The sequence below is a fragment of the Platichthys flesus genome, chromosome 19, assembly GCF_949316205.1.
Source record: "Platichthys flesus chromosome 19, fPlaFle2.1, whole genome shotgun sequence".
NCBI lineage: Eukaryota > Metazoa > Chordata > Actinopteri > Pleuronectiformes > Pleuronectidae > Platichthys > Platichthys flesus.
In genome coordinates this window covers 5,362,600-5,388,257 of record NC_084963.1, presented here as the reverse complement: position 1 = coordinate 5,388,257, position 25,658 = coordinate 5,362,600, and the positions used below count along the sequence as shown (strand labels likewise).

Genomic DNA, 25,658 nt, shown 5'->3' with positions numbered 1-25,658 from the left:
TTGGCACCTCTCTCTTTTCCTTTTCAATCTTCATATCAATGTTTTTTTTTTCTGTCTCTCATTTTCTCCCTCTCTCTCTCCGGCCCCATCCTATCCATCTGGAAGTCACTTCATTTCACTTCGGTTTGTTTACTAATTGCATACTCTGTTTTTACGGTCACCAGACTTATGTGTGCTGGTTCTGTATTTGAGAACTTTTCAATAAGCTGTCATACTCTACCTGCCCACCAGATGTCCCCAGACCTTTCTAATGCACCTAACATAAAGACAACAAATAAAGAAAGGAAAGAAGAATAGAAAGACAGAAGTATGTTCTTGCTGCTGCATTTTGAACCAGTGGGAAATGGGATAATATTTTTTTATATTTAAGAATATATTTGGTTTTGTAATTAAGCCTCATCTGCATCTTTAACAGAAAAACCTGTATTATGGAGTATTTCCATAAAATATAAATACACACAGTCTGCTGTACTTTCTATGAAGCAAGTGTACGGGTTGACACCTCCCCCTTGTGTTGATGATTGGTGTTACATCCCCTGGCTCTGCTGAGGGGAGGGTCAGAGGGTGGAGCTCCACCTCTGTGGTCGCAGCTATCAGGTACAGGTTTCTAAAAGGCTGTGATCCAAAGAGGAGGCTGCAGAGTCAGGGCTGTTCAGTGAATGGTGTGGTCAGGCAGCCAGATGTTGCTCTCAGCTGGGTGCAAGTTCAAAGAGGCCTGAACAACAATGGGGAGTTTTGTGGCTGATGTGTTTCTGCTGCTGCTGATTTCCACAGGACAAGTTCACGGAGGTGAGTTGCTGCAGAGGAGAGAAGATCCCTCCTCCTCTTCCTCCTCCTATCTACCTGGTGAAGAAGGTACAGCTGCAACTTTATTTTGAATTTATTTGTGCATTGCTATAATGCAACTGGTAAAACTGTGAAAAGTTTGTCTCCCATTCAAGTTTGTAGATCTATAGTTTCTAATGTTTTGTTTTGTGTAGTCAATTAATAATGTAATATCCTTAAGTAAATTAATTCCAATATAAGTGAGTATTGTGCAGCATTTGATTAAATGAATACTGTCTCTTAATGTATATGTCAGTATGCTGCAGGATACTGGACTATAATTTGATTGGTTGGTTCCAGCTACTTATGTTATGCAGAGGAACATGAACATAATATTCCTAGACCCTTCAAATGTTAGTTAATAAAACTACTTTTGCTCTGGTGTTGATTTATTCCTAAATCTCAGTCCTCTTAATAATAAATAATTACCTCATACATATAAAGTATCAGAACTTAATACCATCTGAAAAGTTGCTGCATGTACAGAATTTTTTTTTATTAACAATCTGCGTCTGCTCCACGTCTGTAATCCTTACACCTGTTCATGAGAGATGGCCTCACCGGTGTCTCTAATTGAAGGAGGATTATTAATAATCCAGTGTTCACTGGTATCATAGAGGCAGATTAGAGATAGATGGGCAGACAAGGGTTACACTGACACAGGCTTATAGGCTTTAATGCAGAGCGGAGTGCTGGACCGGCAGCCTGCTGACTGGGGACTTCTGTTTGGAACCAGTCGTTACACACATCATAATAATATCCTTGATTACAAACCTGAAGTTTAGCTGGCAGTGGATTTCCCAAGCAGAGTTTCTAAAGGTTTAAAGTCGATGCAATTATACAAGTTAGATAATAAAATAATGTGCGATTTTAGAACAGAATTACTAAGAGAATACATTTTGTTTTATTGAAATAAGTGGAACAAGCAATAATGTCCCAAAATCTGCTTTTTAATTTGAAACATCCCTCTCACCACACACACACACACAGTCATTTTTTAAGAGTGCTTCGACACTGTTTTGTAGGTCAGATCGATCAAAACGTTTTACCCATCAGCCGTTTGGATTCTAACTCAGGTTATTTGGGTGTGACGTCATTCCGAGGGGCCGAGCTCCAGGTTGTATTGGGCCGCGGCACGAGTTCGCATTCAGAGCAGCCGGTTGAACGGAAGGAAAGTTCAGTCTGTGTCATGTGAACGTTTCAGGATGACCCACTTCACAGTACATTAGCAGCCATTAATTGAATTCAGATAGTAGGTTAAAAGTGCAGAGTCGACTCCACATTGACAGAACAGTCAGGACAGATTAACCCAAACTGTCTTTGCGCTGGTGATTGGTTACTAAATGTTAGTTTGGCTATTATAACATGAATATACAGATTCATGTAAATATGCTCCATGCTGACATATTTTAAGGGTTAAAATATGTCAGCATGGAGCACAAAGGCCTTGCAGTCACAACTTTGGCCTCAGATTCTCACCTGTCTCCTTTTTTCTGTGTTACAGCGTCATTCTACGGTGACGGATACATCCACCTGCGAACGGTGCAGTCATCCGTTCAGAACCTGCTCCACGTCCAATTTCGAACCTCTAGTCCGGCAGGGCTGCTTTTTCTGGCAGCAGGTCGGAGAGACTTCCTGCTGCTGGAACTGATCTCTGGCTTTCTGCAGGTATTGAAGCAGACTTGTGTATTTGTTCAAGTGCAATTTAAAAGACAAAGATAGGATATATCTAAGTTTTTGGAAGGAAATAGGCAGTCAAAGTGAGAACTGTCTGAGGCTCACATAACGATGCCTTGCACGTTTAAACCAGGAGGAAAGTATTTGTCCCTTGGGCCATCTTAGCTGATATATGTTGGCATTTACTATCCTGAGGAGAGAAGCCTCAGTTCACGCAGGTTGGTGTCAGATTGCTCGCAGAAGGAGAAGCAAATAAATCCTTTGGCACTGGCTTCAGTTCAGAACAAGTTTCTTCATGACCATGTTAAGAGGGAAGACCACATAGTTTAATGAAAGCTCAATGAACAAGACCAGGCAGCTACACATGAAATAGTTTGATTATACTTTATTAACAGAATATTTCTTTAATATATACATACTTCTTTTATACTTCCTCTCTTATACTTTGTCCTTGTGCAAAGAAAACAGAAATTTAAATCAAATTCAACTTTATGTGTTTTATCCTTCCCTGCTCACATCCTTCTTCACCCCCTAGGTGCGTCTGGACCTGGGCTCAGGTGAACGTTTACTGCGTACAGAAACGGGCATTCACCTTAATGACCTGGGTTGGCACTCTATGGAGCTGACCCATGACCGCCATAATGTCACCATGACCGTGGACCGCAACTCTCACACCAGCCTCCATATGCCAGGACCGGATCTGGAGCTCATGGTGGAGGATGGACTTTTTGTTGGCGGGGCAGCCGGTCTGAGCCACCCCTACATTCTCAACATTTCCTCTGGGTTCCGAGGTTGTGTGGATGAAGTGGTGTTCAACAAACATAACCTGCTGTCCGGTTTGAGGCGCTATTCTGCGTACAAGAAAGTCCACGAGGTATCTCTGGGCTGTAATCTGCAGTTTTCTGCCACAGAAGAAGATCCTGTGAGTTTTTTCAGCTCCAAAGCCTTCATGTCACTCCCCCCGTGGGATGTACCACAGGAAGGTGTGTTTGAATTCGAACTCCACCCCTCTGAGAGAGAACAAGACGGCATAGTCCTGTACAGCTCCAACAACCAGGGTGGGTTTGTTGCTGTAGAGATCCTAGATGGTAACCTGGTGGCGACAATAGGAAATGGAGAGGGGAGTAAAACTGAGCTGCGTTCTCTAACACATGTCACCACCAACCACACTTGGTACCCCATCCAGCTACACCTGCTACCCTACAGCCTGGAGCTCAAGGTAGACAAAGAGTTAATCAAGGGCAACCTGGGTCCGGAGCTCCAGGCCATCCAGCTCAGAGGGCCACTTTTCCTCGGAGGACTGGATAAGGAAACAAGGGAAGTGGCGCAGCAGGCTGGGTTGCTCTCTGCCTCGTCTTTTAAAGGCTGCCTCCGAGAAATTAGGGTGAACACTCAAAGAACGGGCCTCCCTCATGCCGCCATCACCAAGGACATCACTGTGGGCTGTAAGATGGGACAAGAACTTGAGATGGGGGCGACCAACAGCCCAACAGATCGCCCTGAGTTGGTTATTACAACCCCAGAACCAGTGACCACCAACAAGAGGACCCCTAACTTTCTTTTGCTGAGAAAACTAGAGGTGGCAGAGGGAGGCCGAGCACCGCTGGAGCCCAAACACATCAAGGTAGGATGTGATATCTCCTGCAGTTCGTACTTTATGTTTTCCTAAACATAAAATAAAAATACCATCTGTTTCTATTTCCTCTCCTTTTCAGGTGAATCTGAATTTTCGTAAACTGGGTCTCCATCCTTCCCAGTTGCTTTTCCGTATTGAGGAGCAACCTGTTCACGGTCAGCTCCGGCTCGACCTCCGCCCAGACCCTGAGGGAACGCTAGAAGAGGTGGAGCAAGAGAGGACCATCACCATAGGAGCCGAGGAGCACGACAGGACTTTCAGTATGCTCGACCTGTGGCAGGGCCGTGTGATGTATGTTCACAGTGGTTCAGAGGACCAGAACGACTTCTTCATGTTCTCAACCTTCTCCAGTAAGAAGGAGCTTCCTGTGTTTCTAAGGGGCAAACGTCTGCATCGGTTTGACATTAGCATCAGTCCTGTCAATGATGCGCCTGTGTTCAGCCTCCCAGAGGGAAATATTTTCACTCTGCTGGAGAAGTCCAAACGCCAGGTAAGAAGGATTGATATGAATATTCGTGCTAATTTAGCATAAGGAAATGAAAATACGAATACATCCTCAATGTCCACAGTTGACAACAGATGTGCTGAGAGTGTCGGACCCTGACAGCAGTCCTGCAGAGCTGATGTTCAGCTCCCTTGGCGAACTCTACACCGAGGCCGGACACCTTCAGCACGAGGATTACCCAGAGAGGTTGGTGCTCTGGCTTGTGAGGCTTTACATTACCTCACAAATCTTCTTACAACCAGTAGTTGAAGTGTAGAGCCGAGACTTAAACAGAACATGTTAACAGGGTCACATCTCTATCCAGGGCCGTTAACTTGTTCTCATTAAATGACCTGGACGAAGGTAAGATCAGCTTTGTCCACTCTGGGGTCTCCACCACCAGGCTGCCACTCAGGGTCAGCGACGGGGAGAAGGTAGGGGATGTAGTAGCTTTATTAAAATAAAATAAACTCACAGAAACTTCTAGGTATTCTCTGTATTTGCTCCTCGTTTCCTCTCTTTTTCTGCAGTCAAGCAACACGGTAGTTTTGCGGATCATGGCGGTGGCACTCGAACACCAACTGGTGAATAACACAGGATTGGAGGTGAACCAATGCGAGGCTTCCATCATCACTACCAGTCACCTTGCAGTACAAGTGAATGTGGCTGATCAGGCAGTGGAAATCCGATATGACGTGATAGAGCCACCACGATATGGTGAGCTCCAGCGGATGCACTCAAGTGGCGACTGGAAATTGACGACCTCGTTCTCTCAAAAACTTCTAGAAAAAGAACGGATCCGATACCTCAGCTCGTTCCGTGGCCTTCAGACCCAGATCAACATCACTGATCAGTTCAAATGTAATATCAGCATCGGTTCCCTGGTCCAGGAGGAGGTTGTTGTCCCCATCAAGGTGCGCTGGATCCACTTCAAGGTCACGCGAAGCAAGATGGAGGTCAGCGGTGTTCTGTCGGCTGTCGTCACTCCCGAGAACCTCCATGTCGTTTCCAAGGGGGTCAGACTCACTGAGGACAACCTCTACTTCAGACTCCTTACACTACCAAAGAAAGGTCGACTGCTTTTTGACAACAACGCTGTACAAAATAACTCAACCTTCAGCCAGAAGAATATCACCGACGGTTTATTGAAGTTCGAGCTGTTCAACAGGCTCCTCGATGACACGAGAGACACTTTCAGCTTTCAGGTCTTTTCAACGCACGGCAACTCGACAAGTTACGACTTCAGGATCAACATCAAAACTGAGTCGACGGCCTTCACTGTAGTAAACGAAGGTCTTTTAATACCGGAAGGTGGAAGTAAAGTCCTCACCAAAGACATCCTCTTCACTCACACGGCAAGTAACCGGGTAGTGCAGTACAACATCACAGTGAGCCCCAAGCATGGACAGATCAGAAGGATCAATCTCTCCAACTCAACGTCCATTAACGACAACATTGCAGTCTTCACAAATCGGGACATTGCAGAGGAGAGGATCATGTACGTTCACGATGACAGCGAAACCAAGCAGGACTCTTTTACATTTCAAATCCTGGTTTATAAACCGCGTAAACAATCCAGTAAGAAGGAGGAGAGAAACTCGGCCGAACACACCTTCAACATCTCTGTGCGGCTCGTCAACGATCAGAGACCTGTCAGGGTCGTGGATAAAGTTTTCCACGTGGCCCGCGATGGCCAGAGGTTGGTGACATTGGGCGACCTTCGCTACAGGGACGACGATTCAGACTTCGAGGACGAGTGGTTGGTGTACACACGGAGGGGGATTCCCATGGGAGAGCTGGTGCTGGCCAGTAATCCCAGTCACAAATTGTACGAGTTTACACAGCGAGACCTTGAGCAGGTAAGTGATGATTTATCTTTTCCACATCTTCCAGGTTGTAAAATACGTCAAGTCACTAAAGCAAGTTTGTTGTTGCCCTTAATGTTTTTAAAACCCTGGTGACTTCACAGTAGAGCTAAGATTATGAACAGATTTCTTTACCATAAATCCACAATCAACCCCCCTAAAACACTTCACAAAATCCAGATCATTATCCAGATATTCATCATATATATATATATAAATGTAATGGTAAATTTACCATATTGATGTTTTTCTCTCTCCTCCTCTAGAAAAAGGTGTTGTTTGTCCATAGAGGAGTGAGTTTCGGGCGTTTTGTGCTTTTTGTATCTGATGGGAAACATTATGTCTCAACACTGCTGGAGGTGATTATAATGTCTTCACACCGAATGTGTTTAATGTGAAAACTCCGTGAGCATCAAGAGAATCAAGAAAAAGCAGGAAAATCATAAAGGCTGCCAAATTTTTGTGTTAAAATACAAAAGCCTGTAATGATATTGATTTGTATTCTTACTGCTGCTGTAATTCCTTTCTGTCTCTGTTGTGTAACTGGCTGTTACAGGTGATGGCCCAGGATCCTTACCTGCAAGTGGAGAACAACACAGGCCTCGTGCTCCAGCGAGGTGGGATCACGACCCTGACCTCTGCAAACCTCAGCGTCTTCAGCAACCTCGACATCCGAGACCCACAGGAGGTGACGTTCCAGGTCTTCCTTCCCCCTAAACGCGGCGCCCTCTGCTTTGCCAACGGAGATTGCGACACAGTGAAGAGAGCAGATGCGATTTCAATATTCACCCTGTGGGATCTGGTGGCGGGGCGCCTGGCGTACCACCACGACGGCAGCAGCCAGGAATTGTCAGACTGGTTCAATGTGACGGCCAAAGCCAGAGAGAAGAGCAACGAGAGGCAACCAGAAAGAGGGAGGAGGGAGGTGCACCTGGACATCGGAGTGCCGGTAAAAATCTACCTGGAGAGTCATCAGAGGCAGCCAACGGTCATGAGTAACCGTGTGGTGGTGGTGGAGGAGGGACAGAATGTCTCCATCACCAGGGAGCATTTAGAGGCAAGTCAAATCACTATAACACCCATCAAACTCAAAAATACTCACATCTACGACTGGATCATATCTAAATCTATAGCAGATTTATACAGATTAAATTTAATACAATTTAAATCCATCAATTGTGTCTATTTTGACATCTATTTTGTTCCATGGTAATTATTTTATTTTATTCTTGCCATCAGGTCATCCACGAGGACAGCCAGCCCTCAGAGATCATTTTTACCGTCCAGAGTCCTCCCACCCTTGGTTTCCTCCACAGGTCCTCCCCCATTAATGAGCCCCAGAATAATGGAGAACAGCAGCTCGATCAGGTACGGCCAACTGTTACTGCTCATTGCTCTCGGTGTGTTGGAAGTGTTTTGCCGTGCGGATGCTGGAAAGGAAGTTAATTGGAGCAGAGAATTGTGTTTCCGAAGCCACAAACAAAATAAAAGGTCCGGCAGAGCTAATGGGAACAGAGAACTGGGTGATTATTGGGGCACTTGACCCGTGTGGCATGCAAGCTTTGAGTGTGAAAAATAAATAATGGTTTGTGAAGTTTCAAATATAATCTTTAGTTTTAAAAGGTGGCTAAAACAATGAATCTACATCCAAGTTTTCCTTTTCTAGACTTCCTTTACCTCTCCTCTTTCACCGAGAGCAAACTTGGCCCCGGAAGTTGTGAACTTCTTCACTTAGGGTTCAAGGATTAACACAGAATACAATAGGTTTGTCCTCTTGGTTCCTTCACAGTGGAACAGGGAAGAGGAAACAACCTCCTTCACCCAGGACGACCTGAACCAGGGATTGATCGAGTATCATCAGGAGGCGGCAGGAAGCATCAACGACTCGGTTCTGTTGGAGGCAACCAACGGGGTCACAAAGGTCGGACCCATCAGGCTGGAGATCGACATCATTCCTCTCCTGCTCCCCCTACAGGTACAGTTTCTCCGTCTGGATGGATGTGACCATTCAATGAAACTATTAGATTTATCTCACTTCCTGTTTTTCAGGTGTCTGACTTGACCCTTGACGAGGGGTCATCCCTGCCGCTGACCCCTGACATCGTCAAGGTTGCCAATCACCATTTCTCAGGCATGAACTTCCTGTATCAAGTCATCGTTCCACCACGACACGGACACTTGGAGCACAGCCGGATACCGGGGATGCCCATCACGGCTTTCACGCACACTGAGGTCTGACTGAACACAAAAAAAATCAACCATCTAGAACAGATTAACTGATCATCGTTCCATGCATTTAAATTAACTATTGTGACTTTCCAGTTGGAACGTGAGTACATCTCCTTCATCCACGACGGCAGTGACACACAGAGCGACAACTTCACCCTCCAGGCCAATCAGACAGAGATCGGCAAGCACAGTTTGCCCTGCACCGCCCACGTCAGCGTTACGCCGGTGAATGATGAGACTCCTGTCGTTACAACCAACCGGGGTCTGAAGGTAAGAAGTGAAGGAGAAGTGTTCAATACGATAAATCCCTTTCCTGTCCTTTCCCATCCATCCTCCATCTTGCGTCCTCAGGTGTGGATGAGCTCGGTGACAGAAATCACCACAGACGACCTCAGCGCCGAGGACTCTGACACTCTGTCTGATTGGCTGGAGTTCATCGTCACGCCGCCCAGCAACGGCCACCTGGCTCTGAGGACCGCCCCGTCCAAGCACATCCTGAACTTCACCCAGAGTCACATACAGAGGGGACAGCTGGTGTTTGTGCACAGCGGTGAGCGGAGGAGAAGCTCGGCAGATTTAAAGTTTTGTTAATGAAGTAGTGCATAGTTTTTATGACCTCTTTTTGTGCAGGTGCAGCCGCTGGTGGCTTCCACTTCCAGGTGAACGATGGCGTTAACTTTGCCCCTCGTCAGATATTCAGCACGACTGCCCACTCTCTGGTCCTCACTCTGCAGAGGAACCATCCGATGGAGGTCTACCCAGGTACATCAGCTAACTCAGGCACAAAACAGCACCCTGGTTCAAATCTGTGTACTTCCTTAAGTGCAGGTCTTTAGGATCTCATTTGCCTGTTCAGATAAACACATGGTTTTTAAAAGATGGAAATATCCATAAATGCACCAACTGTTGATCATTATGTCTCCATGCCGGTAGCAGCCAGTGGCAGGAGGTTCAAAGGTCACAGTGACCTCGTACCAATCTGGAAAAAAAAGGGTATGCACACTGAGTGTTAACTAATGGCCTCCTCTCACTGTGTCTTTTTGACCTCTTTTAAAGGTTCTGTGACACCGATCACTGAGCAGGATCTTCAGGTGGTAACTGATGATGTCAGCGATGTCAGGAGAAACCACTCTGTGGTGTTTGCGGTCACTGCTCCTCCCACACTCGGCCGCCTGCTCCGGCGAATGCCCGACAACTCTACGCAGGACATTTCTACGTTCACGCAAAGCATGGTAGGAGATCGTTTATGTTGTGATCATATGTACAGAATGTAAAATGAGATGGGAAACTATATTTATATATATATATATATATATATATGTATAATTTCATGTCCTCTCAGGTGAATGACGGAGTCGTCCTGTACGATCAGAACAACCCGGAGTCGGTGGGATGGTCGGCCACAGACTCTTTCTCTTTCACTGTGTCCTCTCCTCCTGCTTTTCTGGCTCCACACACCTTCACCATCTTAATCTCCTACCTCGCTAACAAACATCATCAACACAACACCAGACTACTAAACAATGCAGGTACTGTTCAAGTCATTTTATATGCATTTGTATTTTCTGTTTTTATAGATTTTCCAACTCTGCAGCCACAGTAGATTGAATGCTGCTTATTCACACTGACTCTACCTCATCTCAGTTGTGAGGAGGAATATACAAACACACTGTCTCTGTGGTTCAGGTGCTGTGGTGGCGGAGGGAGGCAGGGTCACGATCGACAGGGGGAAACTCGATGCCTCCAACCTCCTGGGGAAAGTTCCCGATCAACACCGGAAAGACCACCACATCCTGTACCGGGTGATTTCTCCTCCACGTCACGGGGCTCTGTCTATGCAAGGACAGAATCTCACCAGGTGCTGGGATTCATTTATTGATGCCTCAAAGTTTCTACCCACGAGTAAAAGGGGTCAAAACTATCCAGAGTGATCCTTTGGGAGATAAACTTATTTCATGTTGACAAACTTGGTTTCTGTTTTATTTTCATCCTTCGACCAGAGACCAACCAGATTTCTCACAGATCACCCTCAATAACTTTGGCATCACATACATCCACGACGACTCTGAGACTCTGAGTGACAGCTTCACGTTCCAGGCTTGGGTTGCTCCTCTGGATCCCTCCTCCTCCTCCTCCTCATCGTCCCTGTCTGCTTTCTCCTCTGATTCCTCCTATTCCCCTCTCTATTCGATATCATCACCCCCCCTGCCGCCACTCAAAGCGGTTCCTGATGGCAGAGTGAAGGACAGCCTGGCGGTGACGGAGACGTTCAACATCACGGTGACACCAGTCAACGACCAGCCGCCTCTCATCCGGAGCAGAACCCCGGGGATGAAGGTGGTGGTCGGAGAGAGAGTGGTACTGGGCTCAGACTACCTGCATGTGAGTCCCTGAACAGATTTTATTAATAGTTATTTACCAATCGCCTGAAACATTGATCGTCATTCGACATTCATTAAATTCAGTGTAAACTATGGTTGAACACGTTGATGTATCCAGGTTGAGGACCATGACAACCCTCCAGAGGAGCTGCACTACCTCGTGATCAGTAAACCCAACAGCGGCTACCTGACGCTGGGGGAGAGACCAGAGCCTGTGACCTCATTCACCCAGTACGACGTCAACCACGGCCGGCTGCATTTCATACAACAGGTGAGGAGGGACTCTGCATCACGGAGATTTTCCATTTACCGTTTAAAACCTAAGTATTTAAATGGAAAACAACTAATCCATTGCAGTCTGTCACTGTCCTGCCACTGCACTGTTTTCGTATTGCCTGTAGGGGCCGCCAAAGACACATGATCAAATCCTCCCCACATGAGCTGTTAAAAACCACTCTTTGTCAATTCACCTCTACAGCTACACATATATAACCTTCTCTTAAAGAGAGGTGACACACAATCAACAGTTCATATGAATGCATATGGATTCATTATAAAGTAAATTGGAATTATTCATAATTTTCTTGAATTTTTTGTTGCCAATTTGCAGCGATTTTTAACCTGCTTGATAAATATATGTTCAGATATTTATAATTCTCGTGCTTTCACTGAAAACTAAACTTTTGTCCTTTATTTCCTCTCTCTCTCTTTCATCCTTTATTCCGTCTTGGTGCTCCCTCACTCAGGGTGAGGCTTCAACAGGAGTTTTCTACTTCAATGTAACCGACGGTCACCACCGCCCGCTCTACAAGCTCTTCGGCCTGGAGGTGATTAAACCCTCTGTCTCCATGGTGAACAACACCGGCCTGTCATTAGTCCAAGGCCGGACCGCTGTGGTCCTGACCACCGACCAGCTGGCAGCTCGGACCAACGGCCGCAGCCCGGCCAACGTCACCTACACGGTCACCACGCACCCTCGCCACGGACGCATCGCCATCAACGACCTGGAGGTCACGACCTTCCGCCACGAGGACCTGCAGTTCGGGCGAGTCGTCTATCACATGACCGATCTGAGCGAATCGGAGGACTTCTTCCGAGTGTCAGTGTCGGCCTCGTCGCCTGGCGTCGATTATGGAGATGTCACGGCACAGACGGTTAAGGTCACTGTGCGGCCTCTGATCTACCTGAGGGAGCCGGTCAGAGTCCCCAGTGGCATCGCTGTGAAACTCGGGAAATCCATGATCGACGCCTCGGAGCTGGCGAGAATCAGCCGAGCCGACCCGGTGTTTGAGATTCTGTCGCCACCAAAACATGGAAAACTGGTCAAGGTAAAACTCAACACCAAAATGCTCAACTCCATTTCTACGTGAGCTCTCTGTCAAAGAATAAATCTTTTATTTCACTCCTGCCCTCTGCTGTGCCTGTCTGTACTTGTCTGCAGATGACCTATGACCCCAACCGGGCATCAGAGGTCCTGAAGTCCTTCACCTTCAGAGACGTGTTGCAAGGCCGAGTCGCCATCGAAGAGACTCTGAGTGACGGCGACAACCGGCTCCACGATAACACATCAACGCTCGGGACCGCTCAGGGCCACACCCCCGCCAGACCTCTCAACGATTCCTTCATCTTCCTCGTGAAGGCTGGAAATGTCCAACCGGCGAAGGGAGAGCTTCACTTCACCATCCTGCCCCACCACCAGATGCATCACGGTCCGACTGGTGGAAATAAAGATGAGGGTGCAAGTGGCAAACACACCACAGAACCTATTCCGACGCAGAACAGGACGACTGCCGGAGGAGGGAGAAGAGGGGGAGCAGGGGGATCCACGACGCTCACTGAAGTCCAGGTGGGTTTGCATCCTCACATCCTGTCACAGAAGAACCACAACCGGACACAGCCCAGGTCGAGGCCCCACGGCCGCTGGGGGAACCACACACGCAACTGGGGTCATGGAGGTAGGTCAGGGAGCGGCGCGGAGGGAGCGGGTAGAGGTCACACTCACCCTGCTCAACCCCACACTCCTTTCATCTCAGACAAACACGGGCCGGCGATCCCCCCCGACGCCAACGCGGTTCACGTGGAGGTCCTCCCTCGACCCGCCTCCGACCCCCTCCTCATCATCCTGCCCTTGCTGGCCTGTCTGCTCCTCATCATCATTCTTGTGGTTCTGATTCTGGTATTCCGCCGCCGAAAGGAGAAACAGGCCCGGCAGCGGCTCCTCCGGGAGCTGGCCGCGGTGGTGCTGCCCACTGAGGACAGTCCTTATCTGGGACGGCCGGAGCGGAGCGTGGCGATGCCATCTGTGGTGGTCACCCCGCTTGCCCCGGCAAGCTGCCCCACCTCACCAAAGGAGCCCATGAGTCCCAGGAGGAGGAGGAGCCTGGCCCCCGGGATGACCTTCTGGGGGCCGTTTGAAGCTGACGGAGCAGCTGGAAATGGGAATATTAGACGTGGTTCCATTGATCAAAGAAATAATGTGATTTGTCGTAATGCATTCCCAGCTGTCGCTACAGGATTCAAGGCCTCTGTGAGTTCTAGGTCCCCCACTCTCAGACACGACCAGTACTGGGTCTGATGAAGGCAATTCAAAGATAAACTGACTGTGCCTTAGAGCTGTATTTTAGTGGGAAGGGTATAAGTGATCTGCTGTAAGCTGAAGAGAGGACACAAATTATGCACATTCGATGAAGACATGTAGAAATATGATGATGGATGAACTAACTTGAACTTTGTGGAAGTAGCATGACTGAAATAAGTGTTATTTCATGTTTAGACCAAAGTCTATTATTTATGCTTAGGCTGCCATTTTGAATTGTCCTTAAAAGGTGTTTTATGTCAAAATGCACATTGTGTAACAAATGGTCTTGGACTGATTCATCAAAACACCAGTTCAACGCCTATAGTGATGAAAGTAGTGGGATATTTTTGGAACCGAGCGTTGAACTCAAACATAGACTTTAGTAAACAAACTGTCAGATTTGATTTGAGGAAGCTGAATTTGGGGTTTTCGTTGAAATGGGAGTTTGTAGTTTAACTATCGCTCTCCTACAAGTTGCTGTGTTACTTCCTTAAATGTCAGCTGCTGAATCATAGTGATGTTTGTTCACATAAAAAGGTACTGTCAGCTTTTATTGCAAAACTACATTTACCGCTCGTGCACGGGTGTCATTCACCATTCTGCACTTTTCCATTACTGTGACCGTCTCTGGTCGTCCGTACAGTGTTAATATAAACTCATAGTGAGCTATAAAGACATAACTTCACCTTTGACCCTGTTTATGCCTGGATTTGTTTGCCGTGCACTGTGTAAAACTTTATTTTTAATAAATGATGTTTGTTAAAGACCTGTGTGTGTTTGTGTGTGTGAGTGTGTGTGTGTAACCAGCAGAGCCATTCAAAACTCAAAGACACAATGATGATTTGATTTCAAGCCCTCAAAACAAGTTCCTGATGCATGTTGACTTATTCGTGATCCGTGACACCGCAAACTGTTCGTAAATGATCCTGAATAAACTCTTTGTGGTGAAACCTCTTAGGGGCTTTCTCCACCTTGTCATTCCCCTTCAGTCTGCGGTGCATGACCAGTCTGAACAGCTGATACTACCACTGTAATACTTAAAAACACAATGGATAACAGTGCAGTGTTTGAAGAGCCCCGTAGCAGGAAAGCCCAGTTTTTGCATGAACAGGAAGTAAATCTTGAAACAAAGAAATGGTTAATCGTGGATAATAAACTATGATAAATCAGAATAAGAGCTGAAACACAGTCAGGAAAAATGAAAACAAATTAGAGGAGGGAATGAGGTAAATCTAAATAATGGAGGCCCTGCGGCTGATGTAACCTGACCTGCGGTCTGTGAACCGTGGTGTCAGGTATCAGAGCTGCTGCTGCCTCCGCACGGAAAACACCCGCTGCTCTCTGGCAAAACTTTGCATTTGACAACACACAGAACAAATTTGCCTGAATAAAACAATGTCTTACTCTGTCATATTTGGATATTCAGAAGGGGAATTGGCACGTTCTAAGAGAAAGTGATTTTATGAGATCAAATCTCAAAGATTCCTCGAGATTACATACTGATAAAACAACTTGGGTTGTCAGGATGTTCCCTAATCAGGATTGGCAAAAAATGTGATATATAATGTAATATTACCATTCTTTAAAAAAACTAAAAGACACAAAGCAGGACAAGTGAAACTATAAGTTATATTTCAGGACAACAGAACATGACAGAAACACATTCTACATGTATTTACTGTATTTCACGCATATACTGAAACGTTGCCTCACCATGTTACATCGAAAGTGTGTTTACAAACATTTACATTCAAAGTAAATTATATGTTTCTGGAAAAATATCACCCCGTTTGAAACCAGGAGAGGAACGTCAAGGTCGCACCTGAAACTGAAACATCCACCAGATTTACTATATGAGTGTAAAACTGAAACTGTGATGCATTCAGGTAATCACCAGCCGCAACAGTGTGTGTGTGTGTGTGTGTGTGTGTGTGTGTGTGTGTGTGTGTGTGTGTGTGTGTGTGTGTGTGTGTGGTAGTGAAACTTGGTCCTGGATACACCCACTGCAGCAGGAACAACTCGAGGTGGTTGTGAGTACTTTGGCAGGCGTTTACATGTCCCTCGACCTCTGGACAGATTTTGTCCCCCCCAATGACGTCAATGTCGTTTCCTAATTGCACACGACACAGTTACGGAACTTTGCAGGTGTTCAGTTGGGATCGACACAGAGGCCAAGTTTGAAAATGGATGCGGTCAGACCCACGAGTACTGAGTTCTCATGTAATAGCGTAAGTGCTCATTGGTTTGGGACATCAAAATGTTCTCCTGTCATCTCAGGTATCATTGCTCATTCCTTTTTCCATTTATTTTATAAAGATCCGATAAATTTATAAGATCATAAACCTCTTTCATTGACATCATTGGTATTCTTATCCTTTAGATCTCACATCAAACCGTTGCTGCCGGTTGCTTTAACGGAATGTTTTGAAGCAGCAAGCGGATATACAAAGTAGGGACACCAAGCATAACGCTACTGTGTGTTCACAACACATAATTATTCTGACTTATTGCCCCCCAAATGGAAGTTTAGACGCTGTGGTCGACTACAGAGCAGTTTCTGTGGCTGATCCACCTCAGTGACACTGACGTAAATGAGCTAAAAGCAATAAAACATCATGATTGTCTAAGTTTTAGTTACAAATTGTCCAATGAAGAATTTTAAACGGACATGAATCACATGAAAAGCCAACACACAGTAACTTAAATAACTCCAAGTCGGGAAAGCACTGAAGTATCTGTGCCCCGAGCCTGACCTCTGACCTCCTGGGACTGAGGGAAAACAGAAACCCAGATGGTTTCAGTACAACATCCCAAAAAAAGAAAAAGAAATGCTTCTCCAAAAACAGGCAGAGAAATACATCCAGTCTGAGGTCAGCTGCTTTTGGGTCATTCAAGGCACAAAGACACAAAGTCGTGGTGTCGTAAAGATATGACAGTGTGGTTGTCTGTGAGATGAAGACATTGCAAGTTGCTCATATTTCAAGCTGTGATGAAAATCCTACGACTGAACTGTATCAACAGACTAAAATCTGCCCACTCTTCCTCTTTCAAAAACTAAAAAACTTGCACACAGTTGTGTCCCATCCAAACAATACTGAGCAGGTAATTCAAGTAAAAACAACACAAAGAGATAAAGATAAATTCGTCGTGTCCAGTTTCTCACTCATTGTAGGATCCATTGTTATAGTTTTGAGTGGAAGGCAGTGGAGACCTGCAGAGATCACATGACCCTCAGAGCCCAGGAACCACGAGGCAGCCCCGGCACATTAAAAGCAGCTGTTAATATCTCCGCAGTCCCGCTGAGTTGCCAGATGTCCACGCAGCGTCAGCAAAGTCCCAGTTACTGGTACATTCATCAGAGCTGTCCAGATAATACCAGAAGTTGTCATTCCACAGCCCAGTGGCCTATATTTTCTTTAATAGAGTGGAGAGCCCAGGATCCGTGACTTCACAGGTCTCCAAGGTTTTCTCCCTTACAGGTGTTCGCCATTACCGAGCGGATGAGCATGTCCATCAACCCTCTCTTCAGGAATCCCCCTCCCTTCGTAGAACCAACCTCCCCCCTCTCGTCCTTACTGGTCATCATCGTATCTGTGCAGCGCGTCCTCCAGCTTGGCCGTGATCTTCTGGAAGAAGCCGATCTGCTGGCGGAGGTGATGCTGCATCTGCGAGCGGAAGTCCCGTACACGTGTGCGGTGGAAGTGTTGGATCTCGGCCAGCGTGGCGCAGGAAATGATGTTGCAGCGGTCGTGGAGGTCCCCGTCCTGCTTGGGACAGTCTTTCACCTTGGTGAGTGCACCTGGAAGAGGACGGGAGAGGGAAGTGGGTCAAAGAGAAGGAGACGATTGAGAAAGTGAATCTAAAACCTTTCAAAAATCCCTTTGACGTTTGTAATACTAAGAAAATCAATCCTTGTGCAACCTTAACTTTAAGTTCCTGACATGAGAGTGGTATCAATCTGCTCAACTAACTGCCTACAAGAAAGTGAAGCATATTTCCCAAAATGTCAAACTATGTCTTTAGCCCCGTCCCTCCAAGCTCGGGACAAGTGGCTGCATGAGCATGAAAAGGAACATGTGTAAAGCAGAAAAAACAGCAATTTCAGCCTAGAACATTGGAAAGATGATGTGGATTATAGTTAAAACATTTTCCCAGAAGACATTTTCACTGTCATAATCTACTTTGGTCCCTGTCTTATGATAAGAGCAGCGCTGGACGGAATGCAGCTTAAGCCCAGACGGAAAATTAAACTTTCTGGCCCCAACATAAGCCTGAGTCCTCGGCCCAAGTCTGACTCATATACTTCCCACATGGCCGGATTCCAGCTTTTATCCTCCTGTGTTGGCTAACAGCCATGGGGATGTTCTGAGTCTGTGCCAGAATGGCTCCAGATGTGGAAGTAGCTGCTGACGGTGCGGCTGTATGTGGGTCAGACTCGGGCTGAATGAGGAACCTTGAGCCAGAAGAAACTCAAAGTATTGGTCAGGCATGCAGTTATATTATCTGGGGCTTTTCTGAATGCTAAGAAATAAGGTGTTGATGGACTTTATTTTAACCATGAAAGATCTAAAACTGATTATAAGGAAGCAGGATGGAAAGTGAAGCAGGAACACATCCTTTTTCTGAAGTGTGAGAGAAGCTAGCAGTTAGCCCACAAGTTAGAGCAACTAGCCCACAAGTTAGAGCAGCTAGCCCACAAGTTAGAGCAACTAGCCCACAAGTTAGAGCAGCTAGCCCACAAGTTAGAGCAACTAGCCCACAAGTTAGAGCAGCTAGCCCACAAGTTAGAGCAGCTAGCCTCCAAGTTAGAGAAGCTAGCGGATAGCCAGAAGTGATGAAATAACTTTGGTAAGAAATGGAGGAACGAAAGAGGAAATGAAAAGGTCACAAAGCTTAAAATTAGACAATAGTGTTGTGGATCCTATAGTTAAAAAGTCTGATTACACAATTTTTTTAAATACTACAGAAATTTATATTTTCCAGCTTTTTGGCGGAAGTGTCTCGGTCATGTCGTGACTCACTCTTTTTAGTTTAGTGTGATAAAGTAGGAATTAGGGCAGCTGAAGAGGAACTAACATTGACGCTTGCTAACATGGAAGCACTTGGAGGAAATGAAGAGCCAGCGAGTTGCCTGGTACGACTCTGCTTCCTGACCTTGACGAATGAGATCTGTATCTCACTCACACGTCAAAACCCCAAAGAGAACATAGAGAAATTAAATCTACATAGACTTTGCTCTCCTCGCTGCCGGGCGATTACAAGAGCTGTAATCTGAACTCTTGGGCCGGTTGGCCTGTGGGAAACTTCAGAGTCTGAACACCCCCTCCCTCTCTCTCTCTCTCTCTCTCTCTCTCTCTAACACACCCCCTCCCCTATTCTTTCTCCTTCCTTCTTCTCCTCAACCAGGAGGAAGAGGAAAAAAAATAAAAGAGGGAGAAGAAAAGAGGAGGAGGGGAAACTAATCCTGCGACGGCTCCATTTTGCATTCCTGCAGTCCCAAGGCAACACAGTACAAGGGGCCCAGGAATCTCTCGCTCATTCAAATCAGATGTTGCCCTCGGACCTCACAGAAAGAACGAGAACGGGACGATACTGTACACGGACATTTAGGTCAGCAAACCTGTCCACATTAAACTCCCAGCAGCAACTTCTTTCTCCAGCTGGTGTTATATGCGGCAACGCTACTGTGCCTTTTTAATTTGGATTCTATTGGAGTAACAGGGCCTGTGTGAAGTCTTGTCTCCTTTGATGTGTTAAATCAAAAGATTTTAATTGGCTTGTTTAGTCAGAACAAACCAAGCTGAGTCGCCTCAACGAGGGCCCTTCATCAAAATCTAGAGCTATGGAAACTGTTAAAACCGGCCATCTTCTTTAGAAGGGGGTTACGCCAGCGTTGCAGATTTCAGAGGATGAGTTTCACGGCCGGTGACTCAGCAGCTGTGGGTTACTCAGAGTCTGAGCCCTGGATCTCTCAACTTCCCCCGAATTCTGTACCAACGATTGTCTTTTATTTTTAATACACACGTCTTTAGAGCGTTTCAACATCACCCTGACACATCTTTAGAAAATTTGCATGATAATGAAAAGCAAAGAAACAGGATCAGGTCTGTCAGGCATATGAATAATCACTTTAACCATAAACTACGTGTGTATTGGATGTTTTTGCATAAAGCATGAGGTAGCTGCTGTTCCCTTGAATGTTGACAAAGCTTTTTATGCTTTGAGAAGCTGAAATTATGATGCTATCATATCATGTGACACAACCGTGAAGATCTGCTTTCCAGGTTAAAATTAGGTAAAATGGTTTTAGTTTGAGTTGCCATTACTTGGTCTGGGTTTTCATTGTGTTTCACTGAGTGACAGTAATAACTAAGAACTATCAAGTCATTTCAGAAGTGAAGGAGATGCTGGTGTTCTACACAGCGGACATAAACCAATGTGTTATTTGTTGATCAGAAAGTAGGTGAAGTCCTGTCCGTCCATTGGGTTTCAGTCTGTGACCAGGGTGCAGAGCTGTGATTGTATCTAGAAACCCGGGCTCAGTGCACTATAGAATCGGTGCCTCTAGATTTTGGCAAACGTCAGGACTCTGCGTGCCAGGGGCGACTCCCTCCTCCCAACCTGCAGCGAACTAACAAGCTAACTCCTCTCTGCCATTAGGCCTTTTGTACATGTCTGTGTGTGTGTGTGTCTGTGTTTTCAAAACGAGCTCTCACCGGCTCTCACAGTATCCAGAGTGTTAACAATGGAACGGCCACGGGTTTTCAGTTTTCCACCCAGATTGACGCTGCAGTTCAGTAAATGAAAACAGATGTTGCCTTTGGTTAGGAAACAGTCAGAATCTGGGTCTTTGTCTATTGTCTGCCTGTTAGTGACGTGGTAACAGATAGGGAGGCTGTGGCCTAGATGCCTTTTGGAAAAATCTATAACTACCCTTTTTAATGCAAGTTTAAATAGTTACATTAGTGAGACATTTGTTCCATTAAATAGAACTGCCTGCTGGAGAGAGGCCTGGATTCAAACTCTCCATGACTGCAAACCTCCACCTTTCAAAGTTTGTTATGTCCTGCATCTGATTTCTTGCGAGCATGATGGATGTCTCATGCGTAACTTTCTTTTGAAAGATCTGCAGGATTTATTATGCCTCATGTTTTAAAGGAAATATCATAGACAAGGGGCCCAGGAATCTCTCGCTCAGCTGTCAATCATGATGGCGAATGAAAATGTATGCAGCCTTTCACATGTACAGTTAATACGCTCACTGTCGCTGAGGTAGATTTATGCAATATGACAAATTATGGTTTTGATCTTGAACAGACACACACATTCCCACCTTTCTGTACATGGACGATGTCGGGGAAATTGTCCAGGTGTCCCCTGTACAGGTCCAGCAGGTCCGAGATGGGATCCAGGTCCTGACGCGGCTGCTCGGCGAAGTACTCCCCTATGGCCTCGTAGGTCTCGCCCGTGTAGGAGATGGCCCCGTTCAGGCCCACTGAGTAGATCTGCTGGTCCAGCTCGAACGCCTGCGCCAGGAGCTTGAAGGACTGTCCCACCTTCTGGTACTCCTTCTTGAAGCCGGTGATCTGTTTGCGAGCGAACTCGTTGATGGTGGTGTTGACGACCACAATGTTCTCGTCCATCCTCTTGGTGAAGGTCTTGAAGCCTTCGACTTTGCTCTCGACGTCCTGGAGGTCCAGAGGAACGGCAGGCGGGCTGATGTGGGAGAAGTGCGGGAAAAGGAGGAAGTTATGTTTTCTTCTTTCATTCTGCGCTTAGCAGGATTACGCAAAAACTAGTTGACCGATTTCCAAAAAACTTAATTTGCAGTGTTGGTCAGAGAACAATCCAGGTTATAATTACTGGATCATGATGATAAAAGTCAGAGATATGAGTATTTTCAATTTGGTGCAGTTTGTTTTAAATTAAGGGTTCCGCAGGGCCTTCATAGAGTTATGTGTCTTTTTAGGTTTTCAGACCTTGTGGCCTTATTTTGAAAATCCTCCATGATTTCTTTCAGTTATGCATGACATCATTTTTATTACACAATCATGTCAGGGCCAAATCTTTCATTCTGGTTATCTCTCTTTTCGGGACACTCCCAATGGTAAAACGCCTTCATAGCTACATTCCAGTGAAACAAGGAAAACTAGAAACGAATTACTTACAATGTTGAGTGTCCTAGTTACTCGGTTCAATCCCTTGACCTCTTTAATTTGCAACATTTGGAACATCATGTGAAACTCATCATGTAATTTATTGTGCGGTGCTCAGTCTTTCCCTCAACCCTCTGCAACTTTATACTCCAACCAGTAATTTCCCTTTGCAGTTCCCAGTGCCTGTGCTGGACATTGATACACCCAGTGCTCAACGAGGACAACAGAGCCGTGAAAGTGATAAGTTCAGACGGTCTGTGAGTTAATGAGGTCAGCAGGCAGTGGCCCATGTTGAAAACCCACTCTGTGTAGTAACAGCAACTGTTAAAGTGGATGTTGGCTGATCCACTTATCTACAACAGTCAGGCTGTTGAATGCAGGTGGAAAAAGTGACTGAATTAGCTTGAGCTCTTGGACTCCCGAGTGCCTGACATTAAACCTGATGTTTTAAATTAAACATTACTGAACCTCCACCGAGGCCCACAGCCGTCTACAGCAGCTACATGATACATTACAGGCGATGGAAGCCGCCGAGAAAAGCTGCATGCGTCTGTTATTTTATTTAACTCCACCAAGGAGGTTGTGTTTTCATTGCCATTTGTCCGTCTGTCAGAAGGATTACTAGAAAACTACAGAATTGATTTCCTTGACACTTTGTGGAAGGGTGGGGGAGGATCGAAGGAAGACCCTGTTACATTTTGGAGCCGATCTGGATTCTTTCACTTTGTTTAACATGGCGAGTTCGATTTTTAGCCTTGGTGGAGGTATGCACTCTCTAAGAGCCCCTCAATTTAAAAAATGCCCCTCAAGGGCACCCATAGAGCTCCTAACTACGCCAAGGCCCATCTCTCCCCTGATCAATCTACATATAAAGTTAGAAAACATGGATTTTTATTTTGATCTGCACTAAAGAAACTCTCTTAGGAATCCACTAGAAGGTTGAAAAGTGGATAATATTAAAGAAATTGACAAACAATCTGATAAAGGTTGGGTTCCGCATGACAAATGGGGTTTTCCCTGGTTTCCATACTTTGCAAATTATAAAAACAAACAGAGATTCTTATCAAGGATTCCAACACACAATCTCTGCACCAGAGATTACCATCTCCCACCTGATTGTGAGAAAGAAGTTGGCCCCGACCAGGTCGTCCCTCTCCGCCTTCCTCTTGCCCAGTTTCCAGGCTTTCTCATCCGCCCCGCACGTAAGGAAATGCTGGAAAACGTCGCAGCGTGCCAGCACGGGATGGCTGCTCATGTGGTTCATCCACCAGATCAGACCCTTCCTCCTCTTGGAGATGAAGTCCTCCTCGAAGCGCCCGGTGGCCTGCTTCTCCGGCAGGCGGGGCACGGAGATGACGGGGAAACGCTCCACGAGCCGAGCGTAGAGCCAGTCGAAGTGCTTGTACCTTTGAGGGATGGAGGAAGAGGGGATGAATGAGAGAAGAAGGATGGAGGGGGTTTGGGAATGTGGTGGGTAGATAGGAAGTGAAAAAGAAAGATAAGCACATGTTGGTTTGAAAAGATATCTGTTGACAAACCTGCTGACAGAGAAACAATGTGAAGATGGATGAGGGAATGTCAGGGAGGACAGGGGAGATTTCTGAGAACCCGGTCAAGTCTGTTTTTGCTATTTAGTGGAAATAACTGTGGCCACAGGAAGAACTGAATAAACATGTATTCTAAGTGTGTGGGGGTTTGGAGAATAAGCCCCAAGAGAGGGAAGAGGAAGAGGAGGAGCCTGGAGGAGGGCGTGTACCTGCGGTTGACTTGTACGTTGGTGTGCGTTGGGGTCAGGCCGTAGGACATGTAGCTCTTCATGCCTTTAAACTTGGTCTGCCTGATGGGGTCATCGATGGTGCAGGTGAAGGGGTACGGATCCTGCTGCCACTCTGGCCCGCTCTCCCCCATCACCACACAGATCCTATCACCATCCTTCACGAAAGCAGCTGCCTCCCCGAGCAGGAAGGCCTCGCCTCCGGACTTGACGAAGGTGGAGAACCTGTTGAGGTTCCTCCCCACCGTGGCCGAGCTCTTGGCCTGCTGCTGCTGGTGGTGCTGCCGGGAGCTCCCACGCCGTGCGGGCAGGGACGTGGTCACCGCGTACAGGGGGGGCGAGCTGCCAAGACCCTGAGGGGCGTCTGTCGCCGGGGAGGCGTCATCCCAGTCGTCGTCCCAGTCGTCATCACTGCCCTGGCTGGTTTGGAAGCTGCCCCCACCACTCCCTACGCTGCCAGCCTCGGTGGACGTGAAGGAGGTCTGGGTGGGCGGCAGGGCTTTGGTTTTGCGTGAGGAGATGCCATTGTTGTTGGTGTTGGAGGTGATATGGTCTTTGAGGATCTCCACATAAGAGGCAGGGAAGAGGCCTGCCTCCCCCCTTCCGTTCTCCCCCTCCAGCCAGCCATCCAGCTCCTCCTCGCTGAACAGAGTCACCAGCTCATTCTCTGTTATGGAGATCTCCCCTGGGTTTTCAGAGTGGAAGTCGTACAGCACTTTGGCCTTCAGCGCCATAATCCTAACAACCCAATCACTAATAAACTCCCCTGGTGCCTTTCTGTGCGTCTGGCTCCGGTTCTCACTGCAAAGTTGCCTCAGGAACTTGCTCTTCCCTTCCTGGATCAAACCTTTAAGATGTCAGTGGAACCTTAAATGAGATTCAGATCATGCCAAAAGTCAATAATACTCATAATAATAACAAGCAGGCGTTTTTGTTGTTTTTTTACACGACTGTCAAGCGAAAACAAGCTCGTGTCCGTGCGTAAAAGAACCAGAACGGTATCCGACACGCACCTCCTCTCTCTGCGGCTTCAGATTTCATCAGTTTCCATGCAGAAGTTCATCCAGAGCGGAAAAAAACCTGCCTTTACAGGAACTTTTCACGCGTTGACGGCTGCAGTCGCTGCGCTGTTCCTCCAGCGGGGTGAAGAGCCGGGGAGGGGACAGTCTCCTTTTCTTCCCCGAGATGCTTGTAAGTTTGAGGCACCAGTCCGAACACGTAGCTGACTAACGGAGGGTGGAGCCAGGAGAGCAAGTTCAGTCAAGTCACCGAATTCAGACATGAAAAAAAAAAAACATGGCCACATTTAAAAGACTTGACATCATCTGTGGATTTGGACGATTTAATTTGTCATTTATTCCATCTGTAATTAAAACGTCTTCATTATTATAAGTATGTGTTTTCATCCACTGTTATCGACTTTTATTTCTTCTATTTATTATTTATTACTATTTATTTATTATCTTATTTGTATAACAATGCTCAAGGACACTTTAAAGCAGCAAACAACTGTAAATATAGAACACACAATGAGAATAGAAGTTACAAGTCATAATTTAACAACAATTGTTGGCTAACATACACAAGAGGTGCTATACAAATTATAGATCATGTTTGAAGGTGCCACTAAATCAATAATCAGAATCCCTCATTTATTTAATAAGAACATTCTAGAGTTTGAAATAAAACAGTTTTTAGTAGCTGCTCTTTGTCTTTTAAAGTTCTCCTCCGTTCAGAAACATGTTAACATGATGTAACCTGGATATTTGCTGATGCATCTTTAATGCAGAAGCTTGTTTTCACATCCTGTTGCAGAAGTAAGTAGAGTTTGTTTCTTTTGATCACAACATGGTCCAATGTACAGTTTTTATAAAGGTGACGATTGTACTCAATCCACACTTTACAGTGAAGTAGAAAACACTTTACAACTACAGCTCTGTAGTCAAGGTTCCATGCAGATTTTACAGTAATTTAACAAATAAATATTCCCATTTCTTCCTGTTGAAGTTTATTATTGGTTTACATAACACCGAACAGGCAATTCAGCATAATG

The 25,658-nt window shown here is 46.1% G+C and overlaps 2 protein-coding genes across 2 annotated transcripts; one reads left to right on the top strand and one right to left on the bottom strand.

Moving 5' to 3' along the window:
• The first annotated feature begins 647 nt into the window (after positions 1-647).
• Positions 648-14,433, top strand: LOC133974620 (chondroitin sulfate proteoglycan 4-like). Its single transcript, XM_062412256.1, has 22 exons — positions 648-789; positions 2,330-2,493; positions 3,038-4,126; positions 4,218-4,628; positions 4,708-4,829; positions 4,948-5,056; positions 5,153-6,481; positions 6,754-6,846; positions 7,044-7,544; positions 7,727-7,855; positions 8,277-8,462; positions 8,537-8,719; positions 8,810-8,986; positions 9,068-9,266; positions 9,347-9,478; positions 9,773-9,948; positions 10,059-10,245; positions 10,403-10,574; positions 10,717-11,098; positions 11,216-11,368; positions 11,844-12,425; positions 12,539-14,433. Exons 1-22 carry the CDS (start codon positions 726-728, stop codon positions 13,670-13,672), a joined length of 7,674 nt encoding a protein of 2,557 aa, XP_062268240.1. The 5' UTR covers positions 648-725; the 3' UTR covers positions 13,673-14,433.
• An 853-nt stretch (positions 14,434-15,286) lies between these two features.
• Positions 15,287-24,901, bottom strand: LOC133975538 (sorting nexin-18-like). The gene is made up of 5 exons (XM_062413508.1): positions 24,619-24,901; positions 23,588-24,472; positions 22,944-23,237; positions 21,009-21,391; positions 15,287-17,474 (listed from the first exon to the last, which is right to left on the bottom strand). Exons 2-5 carry the CDS (start codon positions 24,337-24,339, stop codon positions 17,248-17,250), a joined length of 1,656 nt encoding a protein of 551 aa, XP_062269492.1. The 5' UTR covers positions 24,340-24,472; positions 24,619-24,901; the 3' UTR covers positions 15,287-17,247.
• Positions 24,902-25,658: the final 757 nt, after the last annotated feature.

Coding starts and splice junctions, on each gene's coding strand:
- LOC133974620 (XM_062412256.1), top strand. CDS start 726: ATGGGGAGTTTTGTGGCTGATGTGTTTCTGCTGCTGCTGATTTCCACA. Junction 4,629..4,707: donor TGGAGAAGTCCAAACGCCAG/GTAAGAAGGATT, acceptor CAATGTCCACAG/TTGACAACAGATGTGCTGAG. Junction 10,575..10,716: donor CAAGGACAGAATCTCACCAG/GTGCTGGGATTC, acceptor TCCTTCGACCAG/AGACCAACCAGATTTCTCAC.
- LOC133975538 (XM_062413508.1), bottom strand. CDS start 24,339: ATGGCGCTGAAGGCCAAAGTGCTGTACGACTTCCACTCTGAAAACCCA. Junction 23,238..23,587: donor AACGTACAAGTCAACCGCAG/GTACACGCCCTC, acceptor CATCCCTCAAAG/GTACAAGCACTTCGACTGGC. Junction 21,392..22,943: donor AACTTCTTTCTCACAATCAG/GTGGGAGATGGT, acceptor CTCCCACATCAG/CCCGCCTGCCGTTCCTCTGG.